We start from the raw sequence: 23,881 nt of genomic DNA, 5'->3' as shown, positions 1-23,881 counted from the left end.
ACCAGAAAAGGGAAAAAATATTTGCACAAACAATGTTCAATAAGCTGTGCCGCGTACGGATTTTGGTCATAATGTTGGTGATTGTAGTGCTTTGCGTTTTGATATAGCTATCAAATAATATGAGAAAGTACTTGACAGAAGGACTTGCTCTAGATTATGCATTATTTAGTTCTGTATATGTTACATGCCCTTTACAATTGATTTCTTTTGACAAAGTTATTACCACCTTGTGCTTTCTCAGCGAGACATATTTCGGAATATTTTAACCTTCCGTTAACTTTAAATGTTCGATCAACAAAATTTATGGTACAGTGCAAGCGAAGATCGCTTTAGTAGAGGAATTAGGGAAAAAAGGAGTCATAACAGAAGAAGTGATTAAAGAATGTGTGATTTATTGTTGGAAATAGACTATTTATTCACAGCTATCGATCAGTCGAGGATACGAACAACTTCTTCCTTCACAGCATTATGCGTAATGAAAAAGTGGTTCGTCGGCAGTGAATGCAGCATCAGGTCTTCTAATGGATCTTGACGATGGGGGCGGCCAGTGTCTTGTAGTGGACGCCGCCGATGCCGTAGGCGGTGACGGCATGCCCAGCGACGACGGCGGGGGCGGCGGCGTACGCGGCGATAGCGGGGGCGGCGTGGGTGGCCACGGCCACGGGGGCGGCGATGGCGGCGACTGCGGGGGTGCGGACCTCCACCTCACTCACCACCGGCTTGGGCACGGGGACGTCCACTGGGACGCTCTGCACGCTGACTTCGGGCTCCACCTGCGCAAACAAAACAACAGCGATACTTCCTGAGCGGGACGTTCTTCAATATCAAAACTACATCAACTGTTTCTCGACGGTAACTTTTTTTCAAAGACATACATACATTTCATGAAAAGTTCTAACAACCATAACTTGTTGATACTTTGTTTAAATTTTATTTCCGCGAGATGACCCAAGATACAGCCCTCAACAGGCAACCGTGACAAAAAGACTTTCAGCCTAAGATTACAATAAAGTTGGCTAAACCTGAAACTTAGCTTTGCCAACTTATATCAAAGAAAAGTGGAATAATGATGTAGAAAACATTACATAGTGAAAACATCCAAACAGTAGTGATATAGAACTCAATTTTCATATCTTTTGGATAAATTTTGTCTGTGCGCTTTAACGATTTATGCAATGAAATTGACGATTTACACAAGATAGTCGAAATTCAACCAGCTACAATGATGGAAAAGAAAACTGCAGCACCAGAACAGAACCAGTACTGATAAACACAGTGAGAGACTTATCTAACACGCGTAATTGGCGGCAAACCATTGACGGAGATGCATTTCTTTTTCCCTGGGCGTTCCATATCAAACGTGAGGACTAAATATCTACTTTGTTATCATTTCCAGATGATGGGGTATGTTTCTTACAACAACACGGAAATAAAATTTAAGCAAAATTTGACTAGTAGCTGTATCGAAATGTGTATCTATAAAAGTTGTGTTATATACGAACTAAGTATCAGGTCACCAAAGTAGTATGTATCATTACCTGTCCGAAAGAACAGACGCCACACATATAATTGTATAGATATGCCTCGATGGGCATACGACACTTCGAATGCGGTTGCATACCAGCATTCGTTCCCTTGCGGGAATACAGTGAAGCTGCGAGCAACGGAGAATATGAACGGGCTGGTGAGCAGCACTTGGGAAGTTGGATCGGACGGGAAGAGTTTCCGGATAGCCGAGATCTTTAAGGCAAAGTATTTTACAGAAGCAGAACACCCAGGTTGGACTTCCGGTTCGGTACAAATTTTCACGTGAAGTTGTTGAATTCTTTCAACGTCCAAAACAGCTACATTGTACAAATTTCTCTTTAATTAGCGAAGAGTTACAATGTAAACTATTCAGATCATCTGATGAAGCTTAAAATCGAAACTGGTTATGGTACAACTTTTGTAACGTGAGGCTAAAATAAATAAAGTAGCAAAAATAAAAGACATTCACTGAGTTTCCCTAAGACATCCTGTATCACGCAGCGCATTGCCTGTGATGAAATACAGTAGCTGTAACGTTGGAGATTTCAACGATCGACCAAGAAGGAAGCCTGAAGTTTCTAACTAGGACTATAAGTTAAGAAATATGACATTCATCGTATCGTTCAAATACAATGAATAAAGAGCTACTTTGAGGCTAAAATCATTAGATTCAGTACTGAGCTTTCATTGCAGCAGTACGTGGTCAACATTATCACTGTAAAAAATTCCAAAATGTTGACGGGTTTTAGTGGTCGTTGGATGTGTCTCTTACCTGCGTGATCTGAGGGGTGATGGTGGCGACAGATCTGGCTGGGGCGATCACCTGCTCCTTGGACACGGTCTCAGCAGGTGTGGCCAGAGCACCCAGATTGGGTTTCAGAACCTGAGCGCTGTAGCCAGTCACCACGGGTGTGGAGGCATAGTGGACCTGCACAAAGAACGACACATTGAACATAAGCAGCGCACTGTTAAGCCGAAACACCTCTTAAATGAGGGAAGGGCGAAAGTCGATTGCTATAAGGTAGCCGTACGCTATAAATCAGAAAACAATAAAAAAGAAAATTGCTGGGCTCTGTTATCTGTTGAAGTGAATAGATACTGATTCAAGAGGATTATCTATGTGATTGTCTTTTCCGCTGACAACGGTCTTCGTAGGAGAGCTCACCTGCTTGGAGACGACGGTGGCGCTGATGGGGGCAGCGATGGCAGCGGGCGCGGCGTAGGCGATGGCCGGGGCGGCGGCCACGGCGGGGGCGGCATACGAGATGGCGGGGGCGGCGGCTACGGCGGGGGCGGCGTAGGATATGGCCGCGGGTGCAACGGCGCCGTGCAGGAAGCCGGGCTTGGCGGAAGCGAGCGCCACCAGGGCAGACAGCACCACCTGCAAGCACAGCACGCAGCCGCTACAGGGGACGGGATGCACAAGGGGCCGTTGGCACGGGTGTGGCGTGCTCTTCACACAGCGCGCAGAATTCTTCACTAATGAAGCGATATCGCCCAGAACAGGAACTTCACTCCTTACTATGTTTGAGACCTTTGACTACTACTCTGTCCTAATGACCTTCCAGAACAGTAAAATCAAATAACTGGCAGAATGGCTTATCCCTCATAATCAACTCCTCGGATCATGTTAGAGGAACGAACAGATTTTAGGAAAAGCGATACTTCTGTCTTGAAACTGATTAAGTAAACAGACAATAACATCAACGGTACAGAATTCGTGATTTATAATTCGTTTCGAGAGACTACGGTCAGTACCAAGTAACTAAACGTAATTTTTAATTTGATCGCGGACATTGATCACTTGATAATGACCGTAATGGGTAGTAAGCGGTCGGGAATAAATGAATTATGTACATTGGTGAACAGTTGTCAACCCTGTCATGGACGATGATAAAATTGGATACAGAGCTGTGTTTACGAACCGCCTCTCAATCTCTCTCATATTTCCCGAATTGCTCCCACAGAAGAACGAAAATATTCCATGATAGATGCGATTTTTTAGCTTGCAAAATGAAAAAAAGAAAAAAAGGTTCAAATGGCTCTGAGCACTAAGGGACTTAACAGCTGAGGTCATCAGTCCCCTAGAAATTAGAACTACTTAAACCTAACTAACCTAAGGACATTACACACATCCATGCCCGAGGCAGGATTCGAACCTGCGACCGTAGCGGTCGCGCGGTTCCAGACTGAAGCGCCTAAAACCGCTCGGGCACACCCGCCAGCTTTGCAAAATGAAAATCAAATTTTTGTACTGCAGTTATCATATTTATGTGCCACTAACATGTTGGAATACTGTCGCAGAATATTGCATAAATCAGTATTGGTATCATCAAAACAGTTTTATTCATAAGTGGTGAGTTGTTTCGACCCAATGTGGATCATCTTTAGTGATGACGCGCGGAAACAATGGCATGTAGCAGGAACTGTGGATACGACCCAGCGATGTCGACCAGTTGACAAAAGAGGGTGGTTTCTACAGTTCCTACTCCGTGCCATCGTCTCGACACGTCATCAGTCTGAAAATTATCCACACCGTCTCGGAACAGGTCACCACTTATAAAAAAAAAAGTCTATTTAGACGATCAAGACTGTTCTTTACAATATTTTATTTTTAGCTCAATAGGTTTACATGGAGTTTTTGTAAGATGGCAAATGTATCTCCTTTTTTCGTCTATATGTTGCTCTCTGGGCTGCTGATTTGGAATCTAATTGTCTTTGGGAGTAGCGTTAAAGGGTAGCAACGAAATAATGTAGCAACGTAAATATTTTAAGCTCTCACTAAATATTTTGTTCTCAATCAGATACAATTACGAGTGAGCTAATTACTTGCGTCCTCTCGATATCTCCAGAACAAGCGCAAACTCTAGAACTGTATATTTTTTTTCGCGGCAAATAAAAATGTGTCGCCAGGAAAGGTACGTTTTCGTACAAGTGAGCGCCTAATCGATGGCAAAATAAAGCTGAACGGAAAAATAATAAAGAATAACTCTATATTGCAAGTAAGCGGCCTGCGTTATGTAGCAAGCGTGGAAAGTGCTATATGAGATACATAACGCTCAATAATAAAAAAAAAAAGTCACGACTGACTTGCCGGTTTAGAAAGAAGCACGAGCTGAATGAAAAACTGAGAAGATAGTCCGCCACTAGGTATGACTATTAAACGTGTTCTGATTGTTACAATTACTGGCCTTCTCAGAAAATAGAGAAGCATCCTGATCGATGACAACCAAAAGAGTTAGCTACTTCTATAAACAATTTGATATTACATTAATGATAACACGTACGGACAGAGTCTCAATTTCAAATTGCACCAGTTTCTTCTTCCTTATCCAGAGATTACTATAGCGAGCAGAAGCATCGAAATACATTCGTAGTTCATTGCTGCTGTCCGTAATGTGTCTGTACATAAGACGAGGAAAGCGCGCGTGATTTGTGAGATTTGTCGCGTGTCCTGAAACGTAGTGAGGGGAAGCTGCGCCACTTACCAGCTTGATCATGTCGGAGAGTCCTGAGTGCTGTGCGGAGCGTCCAGAAGTGCCGTCAGTGGCCGCGCCGCCGCTTATATAGGGAGGAGGGGGCCGGCTCGGCGGCGCAGGGCGTGTCTGGCTGTGGCCCGCGCGGAGTCCCGCCGGGCAGCGGCAGCGGCAGCCGGCCTTGGGCCGCATCTGCCCGCGGCCTTGGGGCGGTCCGTAACACTACCCCCGGTCCGGCCAGGGGCGCTACCATCTGCTTCCTACTCGGTTCCGATGGCGCCGCTTCTGTGTCTGGCGCCCCCAGAAACATTTACGTGTCGTGGTGCATGACCCCGTACACACACTAGACTTTTCTGGAGACTGGAAATCTACTCTGTAGCAATCAGCATGGATTTCGAAAAAGACGATCGTGTGAAACCCAGCTCGCGCTATTCGTCCACGACACTCAGAGGGCCATAGACACGGGTTCCCAGGTAGATGCCGTGTATCTTGACTTCCGCAAGGCGTTCGATACAGTTCCCCGCAGTCGTTTAACGAACAAAGTAAGAGCATATGGACTATCAGACCAAATGTGTGATTGGGGTGAAGAGTTTCTAGGTAACAGAACGCAGTATGTCATTCTCAATGGAGAGAAGTCTTCCGAAGTAAGAGTGATTTCAGGTGTGCCGCAGGGAAGTGTCGTAGGACCGTTGCTATTCACAATATGCATAAATGACCTCGTGGATGACATCGGAAGTTCACTGAGGCTTTTTGCGGATGATGCTGTGGTATATCGAGAGGTTGTAACAATGGAAAATTTTACTGAAATGCAGGAGGATCTGCAGCGAATTGACGCATGGTGCAGGGAATGGCAATTGAATCTCGATGTAGACAAGTGTAATGTGCTGTGAATACATAGAAAGAAAGATCACTTATCATTTAGCTACAAAATAGCAGGTCAGCAACTGGAAGCAGTTAATACCATAAATTATCTGGGAGTACGCATTAGGAGTGATTTGAAATGGAATGATCATATAAAGTTGATCGTCGGTAAAGCAGATGCCAGACTCAGATTCATTGGAAGAATCCTAAGGAAATGCAATCCGAAAACAAAGGAAGTAGGTTACAGTACGCTTGTTCGCCCACTGCTTGAATACTGCTCAGCAGTGTGGGATCCGTACCAGATAGGGTTGATAGAAGAGATAGAGAAGATCCAGTGGAGAGCAGTGCGCTTCGTTACAGGATCATTTAGTAATCGCGAAATCGTTACGGCGATGATAGATAAACTCCAGTGGAAGACTCTGCAGGAGAGACGCTCAGTAGCTCGGTACGGGCTTTTGTTGAAGTTTCGAGAACATACCTTCACCGAGGAGTCAAGCAGTATATTGCTCCCTCCTACGTATATCTCGCGAAGAGGCCTTAGGGATAAAATCAGAGAGATTAGAGCCCACACACATACCGACAATCCTTCTTTCCACGAACAATACGAGACTGGAATAGAAGGGAGAACTGATAGAGGTACTCAAGGTACCCTCCGCCACACACCGTCAGGTGGCTTGTGGAGTATGGATGTAGATGTAGATGTAGAAATGAGAACCATTTCACTATGAAATTCAAAGATACAGTATCGACAGCGATAGATAGATTCATACCGCAGTAGTTAATAAGAGACGAGACTGATCCACCATGGTGCACAAAACACGTCTGAACACTGTTGCAGAAGCATCGAAACAACCATGCCAAATTCAGAAGAACGCAAAATCCCTAAGACTGGCTAAGTTTTACGGAAGCTGGAAATTTAGTGCGGACTTCAATGCTAGATGAATAGTTTCCACAATGAAATATTGTCTCAAAATATAGTATAAAACCCAAAGAGATTCTGGTCGTATGTAAAGTACACCAGTGGCAAAAACAGTCAATACCGTCACTGCGGGATAGCGATGGAAATGTTACCGATGATGATGCCACTAAAGCGGAGATACTAAATACAGTTTTCCGTAATTCCTTCACGAAAGAAGACGAACTAAATATTCCGGAATTCGAAACCAGAACAGCTGTTAGCACGAGTGACTTAAAAGTAGATATCTTAGGTGTTGCGAATCGACTCAAATCACTTAAGAAAGGCTAATCTTCCGGTCCAGATGGTATACCAATCATGTTTCTTTCAGAGTAAGCACACACAATAGCGCCTTTCTTAGCAATCATATAGAGCCGCTCACTTGACGAAAGGTCTGTTCCTAAAGACTGGAAAGTAGCACAGGTCACACCAATATTCAAGAAAGCATCTGGAGTAACCCAATGAATTACAGACCCACATCACTGACCTTAATTTTCAGAAGGATTTTGGAGCATATACTGTACTCGAAGATTATGAATCACCTTGAAGAAAATAACTTATTGATATATAACAAACACGGATTCAGAAAATATCGTTCTTGTGCAACACAGCTAGCTCTTTATTCCCATGAAGTAATTAGTGCTGTCGACAAGGGATCTCAGATCGATTCCATATACCTAGATTTCTAGGAGGTTTTTGATACCGTTCCTCACAAGTGACTATTAATCAAATTGCGTGCATATGGAGTATCGTCTCAGTTGTGTGACGGGATTCGTGATTTCCTCTCGGAGAGGTCACAGTTCGTAGTGAGAGACGGTAAATCATCGAGTAGAACAGAAGTGATATCTGGCGTTCTACAAGGCAGTGTCATAGCCGCTCTGCTATTCCTGATTTATTTAAATCATCTAGGTCATAATCTGAGCAGCTCCCTTAGATTGTTTGCAGATGATGCTGCAATTTACGGTCTAGTAAAATCGTCAGACGATCAATTCCAAGTACAAAATGATCTAGAGAGAATTTCTATATGGTGCGAGAAGTGGTAAACAGCACTAAACAAAGAGAAGTGCGAGGTAATCCACATGGGTAATAAAAGAAACCCGATAAATTTTGGGTATACGATAAATCGCACAAATCTAAGGGCTGTCAATTCGACTAAATACCAAGGAATTACAATTACAAGTAACTTAAATTGGAATGACCACATAGATAATATTGTGGGGGAGGCGAAGCAAAGACTGCGCTTTGTTAGCAGAACACTTAAAAGATGCGACAAACCCACTAAAGAGACAGTCTACATTACACTTGTCCGTCCTCTGCTGGAAAATTGCTGCGCGGTGTGGGATCCTTAGCAGGTAGGATTGACGGAGGACATTGAAAAAGTGCAAAGAAGGGCCGCTCGTTTCGTGTTATCGCGCGATAAGGGTGAGAGTGTCACTGATATGATACGCGAGTTGGGGTGGCAGTCACTGAAACAAAGGTGGTTTACTTTGCGGCGAGATCTATTTACGTAATTTCAATCACCAACTTTCTCTTCCGAATGCGTAAATATTTTGTTGACACCCGCCTACATAGGGAGCAATGATCATCATACTAAAATAAGAGAAATCAATGCAAGAACGGAAAGATTTAGGTGTTCCTTTTTCCCACGCGCCATTCGAGAGAAGTAGTATGAAAATGGTTCGATGAACGCTCTGCCATGCACTTAAGTTTGAATTGCAGAGTAACAATGTAGACGTAGATGTAAATGTAGATGTAGATGAACATCTTGACCGAACGCTACAGAAGTCGCATTCCAATATTTCCACGTCTGTGGAATATGTTGACTAGCTGCAAGATTATTTTCACCACAGAAGAAATATACAGGGTGTACATAAAGTCCGTGAACACTTTCAATTATTTATTGCACAAGAATTAAACATTGTACAGATGCCATACATATTTTTTTTTTTTAGAAACATTCGATATGCGAACCATGAGTAACTCGGCAACCGTGAAAACGATAATCGAATTCTTGCCATACCCGTCCCAGGATGGCATCGTCGACTGGCAGTCGCTTCCCGTATTCCCTCCCGGAGCTCTGCTACATCACGTGGTTGAGGCGGTACGTGCACCAGATCTTTAATGTGTCCCCAAAGAAAAAAGTCATACAGAGTGAGATCTGGTGATCGGGGAGGCCATTTCATGAAACAGCTGCCCCTTCTGTAGTACGGCCGATCCATCGATGTGGCAGCTCCGTGTTCAGTTAGCCACGAACTTCACGATGAAAATGGGGTGGAGTCCCATCCTGCGAAAAGATGAACGGACAATTCGATTGCATTTGAGGCATCAGTCATTGCTGCAACATGACCGAGTGGGAATATCCAGTGACAGTGCTCTCGGTGAAGAAGAATGGGTCGTACAGTTTGCGACGTGACAAGGCACAAAACACATTAACCTTTGAGGAATCACGCTAAATTCAATGCATTCGTGTGGATGCTTTGTACCCCAGACTCGACAGTTATGCCTGTTCACTTTCCCATTAGTGTGAAAAGTGGATTCGTCTCTAAAAATTAAGCGATCAACAATGCTATCCCAATCCTCATTCAGTTGTTACAACTGTGAACAAAACTCAAGACGCTTGACTTTGTCATCGCCATTGAGCTCCTGCACTAGCTCCATTTTGAATGTTCGCATAGACAGCTTCTGTCGCAGGACTTTGCACGCTGCCATTGGAGCAATTTCGGGTTCACGTGATGCACGACACACCAATTTCTTTGGACTCCTTATGAATGTCTCTCGCACGCGCTCCACATTCACTTCACTCACACTGGGACGTCCGCTTCTCGAGACCCCCTCCTCTCCAACTCTCGGATTCGTGGTGCAGGGAGCTACTGGGTGTGACAGAAGGACTGATTTGGTATTTGTTGAAGAGAGACTGCACGCTTACCAGCAAGTGTCAAGAATGAAAAAATCCCGTAGTCGCACCTGAATGATCAGGATACCAGATAGGATATTCCAGCAGGATAATGCAAACTCAACATTTCAGCTCTCATCACAAACTCCTTGAGCAATGTACGAATCCTCGATTGGTCTGCCCGACATAATTTGTCACTCATAAAGTGTGTCTTGGATGCGAATGGAAGACTTATACTTTCACATCAGTCTCTAGTAATTTATCTTCATGAGCTGACACAACATGGCAAGAAATTCCTCAAAATGATGTTCAGAGGCTGTTTGCTTCCATGCCGTACCGTGGCGGGTCCACTTCAAACTGTAATTGATGATGGATATCAATTCCGCATGGAATGAAAATTTAATAATCTAATATCCTTCATACGATGAAAATTTCTACAACCTTTGATAGTCATCAAAATGACACTTCATGGCATAGTACTTTCGATTTCACTGTGTATACGTGAAAACTCGTTGACTGTCCAAAAGAACAGTCGTTCGCACAACACTTACTGTAGCTACAGCCGATAAGACTCACCCAGGTGCTGTGAACTACTGCTGGTATCTGGAGACATGCTGCTTTCCGTGCTTCACGGAACTGTTCTGGGATATTTGAAGGAAGATTCCCAAAGCAAACTAGACGAAAGGGGTGGTCCTAGTGTCTCATAAATGATAAGGTGCTAGGATAATTGGGGTAAGGACGTACTTGCAAGTCTTGATTGTCCCTTTCCAGCCACGAGCCGTACCAAAAGAGACACTACGTTTCCTATTGACACCACCCATCTCACTGAGGTAGTTACCATGCACGAAAGAAAGTGATTTACAAAGATGGATTCGTTACTGGCTTAGACAATATCACAAAAATGTTCTCCAGTTCTTATTTTTCAATTACAGACCAGTGAGGTGCTGCAGTGCTTAAGAAAACCCGCCTACGGGAGGAGTGACGTTCAAATCCCTGTCTGATGAACTGATGGCCCTTAAAATTCCAAGACAGGCAGGCAGCAAACGTAAAATTGGCACAAATTTTACTCCATGTCTGATACATCGTTGGCATCTACAATCCTATATAAGGAAATATTACGCACTCTGAATATCTTTCAGAAGGAAAATCTGAATGTTTGATTGTTTGTGAAAAGGTGAGTTTATGCGTCGTGCATGGAGGAGGAACTTCAACCAAACATGCCGGAATTTGACAAGGGAAGGATCAAGGCCTATGGGGACTGCTATTTATCGTACGTCTTCATTGCTGTGCTTGTTGATCGCTATCTTGCTTGTCAAGCAAATATGGATTCGATGGATTCGGGAGAGCCGTACTCAAGGCCGTCTGGATCTCAAGGGTCCCACGTGACTAACGCCTGAGAGGACAGGCACTTTGTTCGCTAGGTCATGCTCAATCCTATAGACTTGTGTAGGGAAATAGGTTTGCTTGCAGACAGATAACTACCCGAGCGGACAGTGTGACAGCGTCTGGAGCACCAAGAATTGTAAGCGTGGTGATCAACGTTGTGGCTTTCCTTGATTCAGTAGCAGAGAGAGGTGCAAAACTAAGATGTGCCTAACAGCAACACTAGACACAGGAGTGGCACCATGTATCATTGTCAGACGAGTCCCAGTTCTGCATATAGAATCGCAATGGATGTAATCATGTACGGGGTCTCCAAGGATAACGAACATTGAGAGATTTCATTCGCATCGCTACACGTGTTGTGATGGTAAGGCGTACTACCGGGTACACAAAACTATCACCCTAGGTTCGCAAAGCCGGTAATTTGGGCAGGAGGCGTTACATTTCAGACGCGAAAAGACTGGCGGCTGGACACTAACTAAGAGAGCTCCGTGACGTTGCCTTCGACAAAGTAACGTAAGCCAGCCTGTTATTCGTGCTGTCCTGACATACACTACGTGATCAAAAGTATCCGGAAACCTTGCTGAAAATGACTTACAAGTTCGTGGCAGCCTCCATCGGTAATTATGGAACTCAATATGGTGTTGGCCCAAACTTAGTCTTGATGACAGCTTCCACTCTCGCAGGCATACGTTCAGTCAGGTGCTGGAAGGTTTCTTGGGGAATGGGAGCCCATCCTTCACGGAGTGCTGCACTGAGGAGAGGTATCGATGTCGGTCGGTGAGGCCTGGAATGAAGTCGGCGTTCCAAAACATCGCAAAGGTGTTCTATAGAATTCAGGTCAGGATTTTGTGCAGGCCAGTAAATTACAGGGATATTATTGCCGTGTAACCACTCCGCCATAGGCCGTGCATTATGAACAGGTGCTCGATCGTGTTGAAAGATGCGGTCGCCATCCTCCAACTGCTCTTCAACAGTGGGAAGCAGGAAGTTGCTTAAAACATCAATGTAGACCTGTGCTGTGATAGTGCCACACAAAACAAAAAGGGGTGCAAGCCCCCTCAATGAAAAACACGATCACACCTTAACACCACCGCCTCCGAATTTTACTGTTGGCAGTAAACACGCTGGCAGATGACGTTCACCGCGCATCCACCATACCCACACCCTACCATCGGATCACCACATTGTGTACCGCGATTCGTCATTCCACATAAAGTTTTTCCACTGTTCATTCGTCCAATTTTTACGCTCCTTACACCAAGCAAAGCGCCGTTTGGCATTTACCGGCGTGATGTGTGGCTTATGAGCAGCCGCTCGACCATGAAATTCAAGTTTTCTCACCTCCCGCCTAAATGTCATAGTACTTGCAATGGATCCTGACGCAGCTGGGAATTCCCGTGTGATGGTCTGGATAGATGTCTGCCTATTACACATTACGACCCACTTCAACTGTTGGCGGTCTCTGTTAGTCAACAGGTGAGGTCAGCCTGTACACTTTTGTGCTTTACGTGACCCTTCATGTTTCCACTTCACTATCACATCGGGAACAGTGGACCTAGGCTTGTTTAGGAGTGTGGAAATCTCGCGTACGGACGTATGACACAAGTGAAACCCAATCAACTGACCACGTTCGATGTTCGTGAGTTCCGCGGAGCGCCCTGTTCTGCTCTGTGACGATGTCCACTGACTACCGAAGTTGCTGATATGGAACAACTGGCAGTACATGGCAGCACAATGCACCTAATACGAAAAACGTATGTTTTGGGGGGTGTCCTGATACTTTTGATCACATAGTGTATCTCGATACAGAGCTTCTTCGACGGTTTCACTGGTCAGCTCGTTTCTCCTTACGCCTCAACCATTGAAGACATTTGATCTTGGGTTGCAGAGAGACTGGGATATTACCGCTCGCCAGCCACTACTCTGGTAAAGAGCTGAAGCAAAACGTAATTTAAATGGCTTAGAGCCATTCTTACTCCTAGAGGTGGCAGCTCTATGTACCAAAATTCGCATCCTGCATATCCCTGATTTAACTACAAATTAAATCATATGGTCTTGCTTCTATACTACTGTTGTTGCAATGAAGTTAACTGATATAACCAGTGCTAGTGTATTCATACAAATGTCTATGATAGTTGGAGGTACTGCACACGCGCTACACACATCGCCTGCAGCGTCTCTCCTGGCATCGTGGCCACATCAGTTGGACCCTAGACAACTGGAAATCCGTGGACTGGTTACGTGAGTATCGATTTCAGTTGGTAATAGCTGATAGTGGGGTTCAAGTGTGGCGCAGAACGCACGAAGCCATGGACCCAAGCCATAAACAAGACACTGTGCAAGCTGGTGGTGGCTCCATAATGGTGCGGGCTGCGTTTACGTGGAAAGGACAGGGTTCTCAGATTCAACCGAACGGATCATTGACTGGAAATTGTTATGTTCGGCTACTTGGAGACCATTTACAGCCATTCATGGACTTGACGTTTCCAAACAACGACGCCATTTCACTGGGCCACAAGTGCTCGCGATTGGTTTGAAAAACATACTGGGCAGTTCATGTGAATGATTTGGGCACCCAGATCGCCCAGCGTGAATTCCATCGAACATTTATGGGACGTAATCGATAGGTCAGTTCGTGCACAGAAAGCTGCAACAGTAATAGTTTCGCAGTTATAGACGGCTGTAGAGCCAGCATGGCTCAATGTCTCTGCAGGAGACTTCCAACTACTTGTTGAGTCCATGCCATGTCGAATTGCTGCACTACGCCGGGCGAAAGGAGGTCTGACACGCTTGACACACTATTAAGACACATGCCATGACCCTTTTCACCTTAAGGTATATATATATATATATATATATAACAGTGCAACGGGTATAAGTGCAGATATTTGTATTTTTAGGTTGACTAGTACCTCCGAATACACGTGGAAAAAGCAAGTCATTAAAGCTTATTTTCCCCTCCGAGTGGACGCAATGGTTAGCCTATTACGACAGGCGTAATGCAGAGAACTACAGGTCGTAAAGTTTGTGATGTGTTTGTGGAAAGAGGTTGTGATGAGAACGAAAAACAACCAACACACTAATATATCTATATATAGGGTGTAAATTTGAAGTTGAGAAACCAGAATAACTCGAAAAATAAGCTTCACACGAAAAAATGTGTAGAATCCAAAGTTGATTGTTTTCGTGGGGGACATCTGCTGGTGCTGAAATTAGCCCGTCACCCCTGCTCCCTGGGGGAGGTGTGGGAGGCAACTTTAAAATTTCAAATGGTAATCCCCATTTTTTATTGAAACTACGGAAAAATTAATATTTGGGTCAACATTTGTAAAACTCTAATTCCTCTCTCTTAAACCCCACATTATGGGGAGAGAGGGAGAGTTTTAGTTTCAGCGAATCAAAATTTACGAAGTGAATAAGTATTTTTTATTTACCCGTAACCATTTTGCACGCAAAAATGAGAAGATGGATTTTCTTGAATAACTGGGCCAACTACCAAGAATCAAAACAAATGTTTAAGACAAAATGTACGTAGTTTTTTATGTAGAATCTGATTCTACGATAAAAACTGAAAGTTCCCATCTGAAATTTTAAAGTTACCTCCCGCCTCACCACCAGGGGACTATGGTGGTGGGCTAATTTTAGCACCAGCAGATGTCCCCCTCGAATGTAATCTACTTTGGATTCTACATATTTTTTTGTGAGAAGCTTATTTTTCGAGTTATTCTGGTTGGCAACTTGTATATATAACTCAGCCGAATATTTTTATTTATATTAAAAAAAATATTCGGCTGAGTTAATTAGCTTTGAGGTTAGTCAATAAGGCCCTTGCACTCAAATTCAAGCGGCTCTCCAGGTACAGGTAGTTGTTCTCAGAATGTAGCTGCCCAGCCTTTGGGCCGGGTTCGATCTTTACTACCGTCCCATGTCCAGTTTTTGTATCGCTCCCTTGTTTGGGTTTCGGAACCCAAACCAAGAATTCGTTTGGCGAGACTGTCTTTGGCGGGCCGCTTGTACTTGCGCACGAAACGGTCTGTTGGCCAACTTCACTGCTAATTAACTAGGAAACGGTGCAACATGTCTAATTTTCTTCCCCTTAACAATTATTTCTCAGCTCAACATATACAAAACACCTTTACATGCTTTTCAAACGGTTTCTGACCGGTCTTTATACACATACCACTCTATCATCTGACCTGAGGATGAACATTTCTCTGCATCTACATAAAATTTTTCTTTATTTCTCGTTTTTCTTTCTAAAAAACTGAGCGTCCACAGTATAAAGATAAAGCCATGGGCTTAGAAAAATTATAAATGGCAGGAATTTTTTCCACCAGAGATCTTGGGATATTATTTTCCAGTATAATGCACTATTGTGTGAAGCAGTATTATACTGTGGCAGATGTTTTTTATTCTTGGTTTATGTTATTTTATCAACTTCTTATTCCTCATAACTAAGTAATCTTCTACTGTATCGTATACATAATTTAAGAGGGATGCCTTCACTTCACGTTGCAGTCTTAGCTCTGTGGCGGATTCTAGCACATCGAATAGATCGGATCGTGTACCACGTGTGTTGAACGTGAAAGGCAGAGGCCTAGGTTGGAACCGCGGTTCGGAAAACAGTTTGGATTATAGGAGCAGACGTGTTCTCGTGCAGCAGGTACAGAGGGCGGCAGCTGGCGGCGCGACCTTGCTGGCGACCTAGACCCGCCGGGACTGAGCGCCCAAGGCCTCGGGGAGCGTTGCTCCGCTGTGGCAGACCACCACACCACACACTGCGGCAGTCCTGCCATCCAAGGGAACTTTCCTCAGTAATCGGAAACCAGGATACGTCATATGCGGTACAACGGTGAAACGAAGTCGGAATATATATAGATGACATAAATGTAAACGAATGGTTGTTAGTTATTTGTTCCCTGAGTCAGATTCACGACAAATGTTATAATTTGGCACTTGTTAACAGAGCAAACATAGAACACTTACGTACAACTAAAATAAAAAATAAAGAATAATAATATTTATATGACTATATATGACGGTAGTATCTGTTCCCGAAAGAACGGTTACCGTGGATGACCATGCAGCTTTGCTAGAAATGAAATGATAATTAAATAGACACCCTAGCTGCAAGCAGGCGTTGATACACTTCATTGGGGACATGTTGAAAATGTGTGCCCCGACCGGAACTCGAACCCGGGATCTCCTGCTTACATGGCAGACGCTCTATCCATCTGAGCCACCGCGGGCACAAAGGATAGTGCGTCTGCAGGGACTTATCCCTTGCACGCTTCGATACAGAAGAAGCCACTGCAGGCAAAAAGTGGGCTGAAGGTGTCCATCGAAACTATGTCGCCAAATGCGAGGAAAAAACAAATCTTCCAATGCCTAGCAAAGGTACCTGTGAGCTGAGGAGCAGTCCATGCTAAAAAGAAAAAAGCTAACCGAAGCAAAGGAAAAAGAAACCTAGAACTATAGCTCCACCTGTCAAAAGGCATTGTTTAGGAGACTCTGCGGGAAAGCCACCACAGAAACGCATTCGTAAGACGGAGGAATGGCGTAGCGAGGTGTGCGAGGAAGGCAGAATGGAAGATATGATCACATGCATAAAATGTAAAATGTGTTTTTATGTAAAGTGCGCAGGATTGGGGAAAGGAGGGAGAAAATTATATAGCAATGCTGCAAATAATGCTGTGAGAACTGAAATATGAAACTTTTCTTTAACTTAGACTAGTACAGTTCTTTAAGCTCGGGGACATGGTTGGTAAGGGCAATTTATGCACCCATGGTACACATTAGAGGACCAGATTTATTAATTGTACTACTTGCTGACATTTAGAAAATTAAGTATGGAGCGTTTATTTTTCTCAGAATTTTATCCTTAAATCAGATATCAAGAACAACATCCTGCCTTTGAGGATGGCATTTTTTAGATAATTTTGTAATTTGCTGATTCGGCTATAATAAATAAAATCTCAAAAGTAGTACAATTTGGGCAATTCTCCCAAACATTACTTCTGGTATCTGTCAACCATTTCATTTCCAACGGTACGTTGTCAAAGAGTTTTATAGCTGCATATTTCACCCTTTTCTATGAAAAAGTTAGTTTCACTAAAGGGTAGCTAAGGTCGTTGTTGTACTTGTGAATATCAGTGTTACTCTCAAACTTAGATGGAGTTTAGATAACAAATTTCATAAGTGAACAAATGTAGTGTAAGACTGTGGTTCAAATTCCCAGATGTTCGAAGACGTAACTGCAAGATGTACGTGTGTGAACTCCACACATAATTCTAATTACTTTTCTGGTACAATGAAAACTTTTAACTAAGGGAGGAGTTAAAAAAGAATATTATCCCATAAGAGATCAACGAAAGAGAACATGCAAAATGTATTAACTAACTGACTTCTGAGTCCACAAAGTTAACACTCTTGTGGAAAAAGTAGCCGACCGCAAACGTTGCAGCAGGTCTACTGTATGGTTTTTCCAGTTTAAGATTTCATCAATATGCACACCTAAGAACTTCCAACTTCTGTTTATTATATCTTGCTGGTGTACTACTTAACAGGAGGATGGATGTTATTGACAATACAAAACTGGATGAACTGCACTTTTTCAAATTTTGAAGCTAGCCCATTTGTACAAAACCATTTAGCAACTTTCACAAAGACGTCATTTACCGTTTTCTCTGTTGAGGCTTGTTTGCTCGGCTTCTGAATGCTGCTTCTATCGTCTGTAAACAGATCTAATTCTGACTCCTAATTCGAATAAAATGGCAGATCATTACCATACAGCAAGAACGGTAGTCGGCCAATCTTCGAACGTTGTGGAAGTCTCCATTGTAATTTCTTCCTGTTCAGATGCTGTGGCATCCTTCTTTGTATTAATCGAACAGCCTAGACTCTAGAGTAGCTTTCTGCTGATGTTTCTTAAATAAGATCTACTTATTACATAAAATTTAACTTCCCTAATATAATGTTGTGACTGACACAATGAAATGCCTTGATAAGTCACTGAGAGATTTTATTATGTGCTCAGTAAATGTAGAAATAGCTGACTCAATAGAATGGCTCTTTTGAAGTCTGTGATTGGTGTTTGGAAATTTGTGGTAAGTTCCTAAGGCACCAAACTGCTGAGGCCATCGGTCTCTAGGCTTACACACTACTGTGATTGGTGAAGTCTCCCATTATTATCCATTGCTGCACATGATACATCAGAGTTTATTTAACTGGTGTTGCTTATGGAACCAACATGTTACCTTGCGTTAACTTCTACAAGGTTTTGAAATGTGAGCTCAATGTGTAGTCCATTAATGCACCATCCAACCAGTTGCATTATCGAAAATATCTTTTTAGAACAAAATGCAGTGTTATGTAAATTATTCTGCGCTATTAGTTGCTGATTTCCGAAAAAAGTTCTAGAGAAATCATGTGGAAGCCATTGAATTCTTTTTGCAGAAAAGTTCTGACATTTTTCTTCTTTGATATGTGAATTTGACAGTACAAACTGACGTAGTAACTACGTGATAGTTGCATCAAACGATGCTGAGTTGCCCAAACGTCTACTAAACAACATAAAACGTATCGCACTTGTTCCTTCAGAAATTGGAAGATACATGAGAAAAAAATTAAAAAAATGAGATATAAAAACATCGCGAATCAATATGTCACGGTTGGAATAAAAATTAAGTTTTTATGATAGGGGTAAGGGCTGTGGCGCAAGCCCGTGACAGGGCTATTGGCCTTTCTTCGGAGGGGGTGGGTGGCGGGCTCATGGCCGCGGCTACCTTTTACCCCCGAGAAGGATCCTTGGTATTTTTTTGCAGCAGGCTAGGGACGTCCTGTGGGAAATCCGCACCTCTCTCCGGGATTGACCCTGTACCTACAGGGTACCTACAGGCTCTCCGCACTAGACCACGACGCCTACTAAGAGAGGGACTTCAGTAAGTTACGCATGTCGCCTCACGCATTGACAGAAGAGAGTACATGATCCGGGCAACCTTCATAGACAGTTCCGCTGCTGTACATGTAACAGGTGCATCAATGCGTGGGAGTGAAACGGCGCGGTAGCTGGAAACGTAGCTGAAATACGCGGGACAGTGTGCACACATCGCCGTGCAATTCTGGAAGTATTTGGATCAAATGCAATATCGATTCCAACCATAGTGAAATAGTGCCAGAAACTTGCCCATTGCTCTACACACATATGTTACTCTGATCAGAAAGGAAGGCCATCGACATCGACCACAGACAACAATGTCCAGGTAACCGAGGAACTTATTCGCAGCAATCGCAGAGTTTCCGATTATGAGGAGTTCAGAATGCGCTTCTCGAATGCCCAAGGAGCGGGTTTCTTTCATCGAAGAACTGAGTGACTGGTGGAACGTTTCGATCGTTGTTAACGGAAACTGGATGACTATGTTGAAAAGTAGTGTCATGTAGGTACGTCAACTTCAATTGTATACTCTGAAGTCCCCTCATTTGTACTGCAATTAGTGACTGGGAGTTCGAGGAAAGCCGCAAGTTTGGTATGTGGCAGATAGGGTTTAAAGATAGTTCTCCACTACACAATATCTACACATGAAAACTCAGCTCTCCTCAAACAACTAGTTTGCAGAAGCCAGTGCAGACCATCTCAATCGAACTAAGAATAATTAAACCAATTAGGGTTGCCAAAGAACTTCTTAATTTTTCTTCAATAAAGGACACTGAGTTAAGGAAACCTGAAGCTCACCCAACTGCGCGTCCGGCGATGTTATAGGTAGTTATATTGACTGATGCGAATGTTACGCCAGTCAGTAAAGTAATTTGATCAAAGAAGCAAATTGTAATATTTATCAGTCATGCAATATACTCAGACTGCACACGCTTCGACTTCACCAGATGGTTCAGACTGCAATGATTTGGAAACAGAAAACTGAGTTGCTTGTTTGAGTAGCAACAATAATCATAGTACTGTGACAACTTTGCTGTTTATTGGTTTTGCACCTTATATATTATTAAATATGTTACAGCCTTTCTAAAGAATGTTTTGAGCAAACTAAATGTCTCGTGAGATAACTACATAAGGTTTCTGTAAGTTACATACAGTGATGTAAGCGATTTTTTATCTGCCTATCTAAATGAAGTTAGATATACCTAAAGCCAAGCGTTTCACTAGAAAATGGAAAAAAAATTAGTTAAGCCACTGTGTCTGTTACTTAAAGATATGAATGACCTTAAAAATTTACATAAATTTCAACCAAAAAATGAAGTTTTTCTGGTCAGACCAGAGTTACACTGTGAACCGGTATGAATGGCACAATGTTGCAAGCAAACTGCTCCGTATGTTAGTTAGACATAGGCGAGGGAAGGAAAATTTGAGATTCATGTCCAGTGGATGAGGAGGTAATCAGAGACGGTACAAATATTTCCGACTATACTAATTACTTCCCACAGTCGACCTTTTATGGTCTTCATTGACTGGAAATTTTACGCCACCAGCTTATTCGTGCACTTACACATTGTAAAACTGACGTTTGTGTAAATTTTACCTAAAATTTTGTGAATTTTAACAGCATAATATTAACAATTAGATCGTTTTGTTTGTCTGGTGTTCTGACAATCAGTGTTCTTTTAGAGGTTAAGTTTAACTCGAATTGTCAACATCATTACCTTTTGTTTAAAGTTTGCAAAAAGTCTTTTTCCGTTCATTACACGCGAAGGCATTTTAAATTACCAATGTTAACAAAATAGCTGATTGAGCCGGTAGCATTACATTCCAGTCAATGAAGACCAAGAAAGGTCTAATGTGAGATATACTACACGTAGCCATAAATAACATACGAGTTTGGACGGTAGGAGGTGAGATACTAGCGGAAGTAAAGCTGTGATGAACAGTCCTGAGTCGTGCTGGTTTGGTTCAAGCCCCGGTCGGGCACACAGTTTTAATATGCCAGGAAGTTTCAATATATTAAAAATATGGAGGTGCGCTTGAAGGCCTCTTCTATTTGTTTTTCTTGAATAACCTGGAAACTGCGACCTCCCCGGTACGAAATTAAACTGCATCAAATTGCCTAAAGAGGAGTTCCTATTCATTTCCTTTTCTCTACGAGTGATAGGTTGCGCTTAGAGAGCGAAAGAATACGAAAACATAGCGCTCTGCGTATGCGCTGTAGCTTCGTTGGCTTTTGTATTCGAATTTAAGGTAATTTCCCCATTCAGTAGTTCGCATAAAACTGTTCGTCCCGACTTCCTCTACATCATTGTGGCACTTTGTAAACAACTGTAGTTTACACCCTGTACAGCAATTTAAATTACGGTCATTAGCACAAATGTAACATTTGTTACTCGCTGTGAAATTGAAATAGCGGCGCTCCACGAGTAGAATTCCTCCAGTGCGCCAACCTCTTCATCTCAAGTATCACTTGCACTCGATGTCATCAATAATGTATTAGATGTACTTGGACCTCTGTCTTCCCCTACAGTTTTTACCTTCTACAACCGCCTCCAGTACCATACAAGGTATTCCTTCATGTGTTAACACATGGCTTATCAGAGTGTCCCTTGCCTTATGTATGCCATCAGCGATCCTCATCACACATGTTCTCTCACACACACACAGTTTTAATCCCATTACATATTCCAGTTTCCTGCAAACTACGATTTGATAAGTCTGTCCGTTTGACAGGATCTTAGGTCGGTTAGCGAAGATTGTTTTTCTAGGGGAAGAGGAGGGCAGGTGTCCTCTCCTGCCCCTAGCCAGACACATTATGGCGGCTCAGAGTTCTTCGAAAGAAAAACGCAGTGGTCATGCCAGTTAGAACACAGTAGGATGACTGCGCAGAACGAATCATTCGGACACGCCACGGCCGTGCTACCGTGCGCTAAGAACACCGGTTTGACGCGCCGATCAAAGGGAAGCCCCGCCCTTGCCGGGGGCCGTGGTTCAAGGCCGGCAGGAGGGCGTGTCCTCGCAGAGTCGTCGCCCGCGCGCCGACTCCCGGACGCGGACGTTAGCAGACCGCCGCCGCCGCCGCCCACGGCCGCGGCAAACACGTCACTCGGCGCGACGAGGCACTAAATATCTTCTGCCCCCCTACTCTGCACGCGGTGGCACAGGAGACGTGCCGGGGACAAGCACCGAGTGCTGCCACAAAAACCAGGAGAACAACGGATCCAATTTGTCTCCTTCACCTACACCAGGCTTGGACAACCTTCGGTGGCCTGATGGTCTAATTCACATACTTGCTTGTGGGAGCGGCCGGCTCGTGACGTGGGGCGACAGCAGCGCTGCTAGTGCATAATGGCAGAACTATGTCGACTGTGACGTTAATGTTTATGGAGCCTGGCCAACGGGATATACGGTCCTGCTACGTACGTCACAGCACGTGACACTACAGATCTTACGAGTGCCAGTGGCCTTCTCCAGTGGGGAGCTAGTAACTATTTCAGACGAGTTTAATAATTCTTAACTGCGCGTTGAAATACATGCAAGCTCTCGATAGCACACGACAAAGTTAAGACCTTTAGTGAGTAACTTTTCATTGACATAGCGACCCGTCCCCCACGTGGATCCTCTACCACCTGATTCCTTTCCCCCATCTGTTCCTATTCCTCGACATATCTACATACTCTATACCTCCCGCCGCCTTGATCCCCCACATCCCCTGGTTCTTCCTCTCCTCTCCAATCCCCGCCCTTTGCCTCTCCTTCACTGTTGTTACCCCACTATTCTCCATCTCTACACCCTTCATCTCCTTTCCCAAGGTGGCTTCTGTCAACTCCCCCTCCCGGATGATGCCCTCTCTCCCTCCATTTATCCCTCGTATCAACTCTGATCCTCACCTCCCCCTCCCTTCCTCTGTCCTTTTCTTGGGCTCCCTCTCCTCCAGTTTCATCCTGTTTTTTCCCTGCCTACCCCCCCCCTCCCTTCCTCCCTTCTCACCCCTGAGTCCTTCTGCATTTCCCTCGTCTGCCTTTCCCCATTCCCTCTCGCATCTGCCCTGCCCCCCCCCCCCCCCACCCTTATGAGACCTCTCACTCCGTCGGTTCCCTCCCCTTTCGTTTTTCCTCTCCTCCCCCCTTTTTTCCCCTCATCTGTCCAGGTCCCCCCCCCCATCTGCCTTTGGCTGTGGTGTGCCATCTTCGTGCCAACTTTTTAGTGCAGTGTTTCCAGTGATTGTTAAGTGTTGTGCGTCTTTTCTGAAGTGTTGCGAACGTACATCATACTGTCGGTGGGTGTGACTTTTATACCTCTTGCGAACAGAAAGCAGACTGTCGCTGTGTTTTTTAATTGTCTGTCTACTATTTTACCTGCCTGCTTCCTGTGTATTTTATTAGCATCGCCGACCCTTTGTTTTATGTTTTAACTCTCCACAATTTTCCGCCGTTTTACAATTTAAGTCACCGTTTTATCGCCTGCTTTTATTGTTTCTTATCTTCTTCTTACGTTTTAAAAAGTCTGTCGGCTGCAGAGCAGCGTACTAAGCTGCTGCCAGCCCGCTCCCTAGGGGGGCGTAGAAATTCAATAAAGGGGAAAAAAAAAATGACATAGCGATTTCCCGACAGCAGTGCACGAAGCCAAGCGTTCGCGATGTAGAGCGGGCAAGGCGACTAGCATGACGTCACAATTTGGTTGCGAGCTCTGTACTTATCGCGAGCTCCGTTGTAGAGTAACGCACCGATATGAATGGCATCTCTTTCCCGACAAGACTCGCCAACAAATTATGTCTCGAAATTCGCGTTTTTGAAAGTACAATCATGTTCAACACCTCTTCAGATGTTTACATTTATTTATACAAGTCG

The 23,881-nt window shown here is 43.9% G+C and overlaps 1 protein-coding gene and 1 non-coding gene across 2 annotated transcripts; both read right to left on the bottom strand.

The window, feature by feature from the left end:
• Positions 1–372: 372 nt before the first annotated feature.
• LOC124606184 (cuticle protein 16.5-like) lies at positions 373–5,195 on the bottom strand. Its single transcript, XM_047138152.1, has 4 exons — positions 5,016–5,195; positions 2,693–2,908; positions 2,300–2,455; positions 373–773 (listed from the first exon to the last, which is right to left on the bottom strand). Exons 1-4 carry the CDS (start codon positions 5,193–5,195, stop codon positions 519–521), a joined length of 807 nt encoding a protein of 268 aa, XP_046994108.1. The 3' UTR covers positions 373–518.
• Positions 5,196–16,273: 11,078 nt separating this feature from the next.
• Positions 16,274–16,348, bottom strand: Trnat-ugu. The gene has a single exon. It is a non-coding gene; the product is annotated as a tRNA-Thr (tRNA).
• Between the last annotated feature and the right edge of the window lie 7,533 nt (positions 16,349–23,881).

The sequence above is a fragment of the Schistocerca americana genome, chromosome 3, assembly GCF_021461395.2.
Source record: "Schistocerca americana isolate TAMUIC-IGC-003095 chromosome 3, iqSchAmer2.1, whole genome shotgun sequence".
Lineage (NCBI taxonomy): Eukaryota > Metazoa > Arthropoda > Insecta > Orthoptera > Acrididae > Schistocerca > Schistocerca americana.
This window is presented reverse-complemented; position numbering and strand designations above follow the sequence as displayed.

Excerpts from the sequence above, each read along its gene's own strand:
- LOC124606184 (XM_047138152.1), bottom strand. The coding sequence starts at position 5,195 with ATGCGGCCCAAGGCCGGCTGCCGCTGCCGCTGCCCGGCGGGACTCCGC. Across the intron at positions 2,909-5,015 it reads TCTCCGACATGATCAAGCTG|GTGGTGCTGTCTGCCCTGGT; the intron begins GTAAGTGGCGCA and ends CTGTGCTTGCAG. Across the intron at positions 774-2,299 it reads TCACCCCTCAGATCACGCAG|GTGGAGCCCGAAGTCAGCGT; the intron begins GTAAGAGACACA and ends TTGTTTGCGCAG.